We start from the raw sequence: 6,170 nt of genomic DNA, 5'->3' as shown, positions 1-6,170 counted from the left end.
TTGGTATCTCTAGCTGTAATAGGTATGTTCTTGATACTCTTGCAGGAGGTAATTTCCTAGGCACTCCGGCTTTAGAAGTTATTTGCATTATTGAGAGTCTAGTTGGAATACCACCTGTTAATGAAGTTAAAATTGAAATCTCTCTTGAAGATGTCATGAAAAAGTTGGAGACCATAGAGCAAAATCTTCCAAGTATTAAGACCAAATTGGGAATATTACTTAATAGCACTGATAAACTTGATAAATCTCTACGTGGAATTAATGAGAGAATTGCCGTCTTAGAAACTTGTGCTACTCATGATAATCAAACCCATAGGATTAGTGAACTTGAAGAAGCTATGGGAACCTTGGGTTCAACTTTTTCTTCTCTTAAATTTAAGGAGAAAGCTTATGTGGGTAAGTGATACGTCTCCGACGTATCGATAATTTCTTATGTTCCATGCCACATTATTGATGATATCTACTCCCTCCGGTCATGTTTAATCGACGCGTGGGGAGAAAAACGTTTCAGAAGTTAAATTTTACATTTTCATCCTAAGTATTTCAAAATCTATCAACGCACCCCCTAATCCCATCGATCCAGTCCACGAGATCTATTCCGCCTTAGCTCCGCCCGCTCCACTGGATGGATCGATCCCAGCACTGGTCGGCTGGATCGATCGATCGAGCAGCGCTCCACTGGATGGATCGATCCCAGCACTGGTCGGCTGGATCGATCGATCGAGCAGCGCCAGTGATTCGCCACCTGCCTGCGCGCGCTGCTGGAGTTGCCGACCAAGTTGCCGGAGCTGCCGCTTCTGGCCGCCAGGTTGCCGGAACTGCCGGCGGCGCTGTTGCCGGAGCCGGAGCCGGAGCCGGAGTTGCCGGAGCCGCCGATTCCCGCTGCCAAGGTGCTGGAGCTGCCTCTTCCGGCCACAAAGGTACTGGAGCTGTCGTTGTTGGAGTTGCTGGAGCCGCCGCTTCCCGCAGCCAAGGTGCCGAAGCTCCCGCTTCCCGCCGCCAAGGTGCCGGAGCTACCTTTTCCGGCCACCAAGGTACTGGAGCTGTCGCTGTTGGAGTTGCTGGAGCCGCCGCTTCCCGCAGCCAAGGTGCCAAAGCTCCCGCTTCCCGCCGCCAAGGTGCCGAAGCTACCTCTTCCGGCCACCAAGGTACCGGAGCTGTCGCTGTTGGAGTTGCCAGAGCCGCTGCTTCCCGCCGCCAAGGTGCCGAAGCTCCCGCTTCCCGCCGCCAAGGTGTCGGATGTGCCACCATGCCAGCTTGCCCGCTACCTACTCCGGGTCCGTCGTCTCCAACCTCCGGCAACTCCAGCATCAGGTACGAATCTTCCATTGCCACGTCAGTTGTGCCAGCATGGAGGCCGATGTTGTCCCAGTGCATCATCATCTCGGCGTCGTCCTTCGCGTGACGATTCACCGTGATCTGCGGGCACACCACAAATGAGTTTAGCCGTCGACACATATAGCTGAAAGTCTACATGCAGAGCGAAATGGACAGAGTTGCAGGAATCACCTTCATTAACGGCAATCACTTGTTGACGAGTATGTCATACGTGTTCTGCGAGATCCAGCAGAACCATCAACCACTGATTCATAAGGAGTAAGCGGTTGTGCAATTGTTATGATACGAAGAGCTAGGAACCCTGAGCAGTCCTTGGTATGTTCCAGTTTGTATGCCTGTGCAAGTGATGCTGGGCACTTTGTTCAGATCAAGATGGCCCTCAGAAGCCACCGGCTTCTATTTATCCTTGAAGTCAATCCTGGAAAGAACAACATACTGTGAGCAAGACTACATAATCTTGTGAAATGAACAGCGAAAACTAAGGAGTTGCAGAAAACACAACTCATACAAATTCAAATGTACACTGTGATTCATCTTAAGTTACAAAAATATGAACATTTACAAACAGAAATTCAAAATAGCACAAATGAATGAGCTGCAGTTCGACTAGCTGGAGGCTTGACATGCATAACAATTCAAATGTACACTGTTATTCATCTTAAGATTCATCTTTGCATATTTAAGTAAGTTACGGTCCTTCTCTGATTTTCTTATCATGCAGTTCCATCATGGTTGAAGTTGAAGTACTCCAAGAAAATGATGAAAATGATGGCCAAGTAGTCAATGATGCAGATGGCGTTGGGAAGCCATCAGGAAAAGACCTGTCAGATAAAGCCAGATTTGCTGCCTATTTTGCTTTGCAATTTCTACAAAACAGGGATGGAAAAGTAGATAAAAAAGACAAGGTGCTTGTTGCTGGTCTATTAAAGACAAGTATAAGAACAGTTGAGAAAATATGGAAAGATGCACGGGAACAAATTGCAGCAGGTGAAGAAGTTGACGTTGCATCCAAGAAAAAAGGCAGAGTTGGCCGAATGCGAAAAGATCTTGATCTGTCGAGGGTAACCACGATCCCATTCAACAGAAGGAAGACACTAAGAGCTCTAGCAAGGGAATTGGATGTCAGCAAAACAACCTTATACAACAGGTTCCAGTGGGGTGAGCTCGAGCGTTGCACAAACACTTTGAAGCCTTTTCTAAAGCCAGCTAACAAAATTGAAAGATTGAAGTTCTGTATGTCTATGCTCGATGAGAACTCAATCACAGATGGTGATCATTACTTCAACGAAATGGACAATTTTGTCCACATCGATGAGAAGTGGTTTAACATGACACAAAAAAACAACACCTACTACCTAGTCCCTGGAGAAGCTACCCCCTTCTGCACAGTGCAAAATAAGAACAGTATTGGAAAGGTGATGTTTTTAACCGCTGTCGCTAAGCCAAGGTTTGCAACTATTGATGGCGAAAGGGTTTGCACATTTGATGGGAAAATAGGAACCTGGGCCTTCGTGACAGAGACTGCGGCTGTTAGAAGGAGTGAAAACAGGGAAAGGGGGACACTTGAACTCAAATCACTCAAAGTTAATCGAGAAGTCATGAGGGATTTTATGTGTCACAAAGTGATTCCTGCTATCCTGGACCTGTGGCCGGACGAAGATGCAGGAAGAACAATCTATATCCAACAAGACAACGCTACACCTCACATTCGGCCTAATGACCCTGTTTTTCTACAGGTTATAGCACAGACTGACCTCAACATTCAGTTGATCCAACAACCTCCTAATAGTCCTGATATGAACGTTCTAGACCTATGCTTCTTCCGGTCTATTCAGTCTCTCACCGACTGCAGGGCGCCTAAAAATATCAGAGAACTGATTGAAGCCGTGGAGCAAGAATTTCAAAATTATGAGGTGGATAAACTAGCTAAAAGCTTTGTGACATTACAGCTGAGAGAGACTATGAAGTTCCAAGGAGAGATTGGCTATGAAATCCCGCACATGGGTAAAGATAAAAGGCTGAAAGAAGGAAGACTCCCTATCGCCCTGAATTGTAAAGCTGAGCTAGTTGCAGATACATTAAAACTTATAGGAGAAGCACAAGCAATTGATAGCAGTAGCAGCAACAAAGAAGAAAAGGCAGAGCAGCTCAAGCAGTTGTTCTTAGAAGCAGCAAAGAAGCGAGAGAAAGCAGCAGCACAAGAGAAAGCAGCAGCACAAGATCATAGCAGAGCAAGCAACAGCACAAGAGCAAGCAGAAGCACAAAAGGATAGTAGAGCAAGCAACATCATAAGAAAAGGATAGTAGAGCAACAACACAAAAGGATAGTCAAAGAAAATTCTTGAGTAAACACTAAACAGGTTGTAGTATAAATATTAAGCTTCAATTCTGTCCATAATCAGGTGGTGGTAACATTTCATGACAATGAAAGACAATGGATGTAATGCTCTATGTTAGCTATAGATTTGATCTGTAAGTGTAAATCGTACCACATATTGTTCCTTTTCAGTACTCCAAAGAGATCGAGTATGATATCTTTAGAGCATATAATAGTGCATTTTGTATGCCATTGGCATGGAAGGATACACCGTACATGCATTCCTGGAGAGGATTACTACTCCAAGCATAAGTGTGTCCTAAGAACAATTTTCATTTAACCAAGATGCAGTACTACTCTAAGATCCGTAAGGAATATTAGCCAAATTAAACGCACCAATGTTACCATTTTCTTTCGATTACCAAACATAACTCCACTAGGAATATATGCTCGCATTGCATATATGCTGGCAATACATACATGTAGCCCAATCGATCGAACTGCAAAGTCTACAAATCAAGCAACTCATGAAGCTACCCTGGATCAACTTTGATCTAGCTAAGGCGAAAGGCAGCTGCAGATGCGCTCACCTATAATCAGCAACTCAACGCAGTGGAACCGAGACATCAAATCGAATACTCCAAGGCCCGACAGGGAGAATAGTTGAATAAAACTGTAAGCAACCAATGCGAGCATTGCAGATACGAAGATAGCGAGACAGAGAACGAAAAAAAGGGAGCTTGCTCGCGCGCACCTTGTCGTCCCTGTTGCAGAGGCAGCCGAGCAGCGCGGCGCGGTCGTCGGCCCTCAGAGCCTGCCTGAGCAGGACGTGGACCGAGTCCGCGCTGGGCGGCACCACCGTGGCTGCTGCCGCCGCCTGGTCCTCCTCATCAGCGGCGCCGTCCACGTCGTCGGTGGGCAGGTTCAGAGCCGCGAGCTTCTCCGCCATGGTCGGCTCGCTCAGGTCGTACTCCGGACCGGCGACGTTCGCATCGGCCGTGGCTGGAGGAGACGGAAGCAGACTAGTGTCACGAGATCGTCGGATCGGAGAGGGAGTGTGTGGGTGTTACCTGGTGGCGGGGAGGCGGAGCGGTCGCGTCGCCGGCGGCGGCGCGAGCACGCGAGCGGGAGGAGGAGGCGGACGACCTCGAGCGCGCCGGCCTCCGCCGCGACGTAGAGCGCGGACTCCCCGGCCTCCGTCTGCGCGGCGACGAGCGCCGCGGTGGAGCCGAACGCCTCGGCGTCGTCCAGCAGGCGGCGCACGGATCTCCGATCTCCGCCACCGGATCTCCGATCTCCGCTCCGATCTCCGCCACCGGATCCGTCAAAAAAATCGAATCTTTTTGCAGGATCCATCTGAGAAGTGGAGACTGAGATGCAGCATGAAAAGGAGGCGAGGAGGAGAAGGGAACGGGGACTGGGTGCATCGGCTACGGGTGGGAAGAAGGCAGCAAGGAGGAGGAGAAGGGGAGCGGCGGCGACGGCGATGCAGTGCCGGCGGCGGGGACGCGGTCGAGAGTGCCAGGGGAGCGCTAGGTTTGGGGGTCGGGGCCTGGGGACATGTCTCGTGAGGATGTGGACGGGCGGGTAGGGAGCAGAACAAGGTAAGGGGTTTTTTGTAAATTTTCCGGCGCGTCGATTAAATCCGACCGGAGGGAGTACATGTTTTATGCATACTTTATGTCATATTTATGCGTTTTCCAGAACTAACCTATTGACGAGATGCCGAAGGGCCAGTTGTTGTTTTCTGCTGTTTTTGGTTTCAGAAATCCTAGTAAGGAAATATTCTCGGAATCGGACGAAATCAACGCCCAGCATCCTATTTTTCCACGAAGCTTCCAGAACACCCGAGAGTCGCCAGAGGGGAGCCCTGGTGGGCCCAGGAGGTAGGCCGGCGCGGCCCAGGCCCTGGCCGCGCCGCCTTACCCTCTCACCGCCTCTTCGACCCTCCGACTCTGCCTCTTCGCCTATATAAAGGTCCTCGACCTAAAACCTCGATACGGAAAAGCCACGGTACGAGAAACCTTCCAGAGCCGCCGCCATCGCGAAGCCAAGATCTGGGGGATAGAACTCTCTGTTCCGGCACGCCGCCGGGACGGGGAAGTGCCCCCGGAAGGCTCCTCCATCGACACCACCGCCATCTCCATCAACGCTGCTGTCTCCCATGAGGAGGGAGTAGTTCTCCATCGAGGTTCGGGGCTGTACCGGTAGCTATGTGGTTAATCTCTCTTCCTATGTACTTCAATACAATAATCTCATGAGCTGCCTTACATGATTGAGATTCATATGATGATGCTTGTAATCTAGATGTCATTATGCTAGTCAAGTGGATTTTACTTATGTGATCTCCGGAGACTCCTTGTCCCACGTGTGTAAAGGTGACAGTGTGTGCACCGTGTGGGTCTCTTAGGCTATATTTCACAGAATACTTATTCACTGTTATGAATGGCATAGTGAAGTGCTTATTTATATCTCTTTATGATTGCAATGTGCTTTGTATCACAATTTATCTGTG

The 6,170-nt window shown here is 49.1% G+C and overlaps 1 protein-coding gene across 1 annotated transcript; it reads right to left on the bottom strand.

Annotated features, from left to right (window-relative positions):
- Window positions 1-1,198: 1,198 nt before the first annotated feature.
- On the bottom strand, window positions 1,199-5,313 carry LOC127293020 (uncharacterized). Its single transcript, XM_051322569.2, has 4 exons — window positions 4,726-5,313; window positions 4,410-4,657; window positions 1,510-1,756; window positions 1,199-1,419 (listed from the first exon to the last, which is right to left on the bottom strand). The coding sequence occupies exons 1-3, from the start codon at window positions 5,009-5,011 to the stop codon at window positions 1,751-1,753; spliced, it is 540 nt and encodes a 179-aa protein (XP_051178529.1). The 5' UTR covers window positions 5,012-5,313; the 3' UTR covers window positions 1,199-1,419; window positions 1,510-1,750.
- Window positions 5,314-6,170: the final 857 nt, after the last annotated feature.

This window comes from Lolium perenne, chromosome 4 (assembly GCF_019359855.2).
Source record: "Lolium perenne isolate Kyuss_39 chromosome 4, Kyuss_2.0, whole genome shotgun sequence".
In the NCBI taxonomy this organism is placed as follows: Eukaryota; Viridiplantae; Streptophyta; class Magnoliopsida; order Poales; family Poaceae; genus Lolium; species Lolium perenne.
This window is presented reverse-complemented; position numbering and strand designations above follow the sequence as displayed.

Coding starts and splice junctions, on each gene's coding strand:
- LOC127293020 (XM_051322569.2), bottom strand. CDS start 5,011: ATGGATCCTGCAAAAAGATTCGATTTTTTTGACGGATCCGGTGGCGGA. Junction 4,658..4,725: donor CTCCGCCTCCCCGCCACCAG/GTAACACCCACA, acceptor CGTCTCCTCCAG/CCACGGCCGATGCGAACGTC.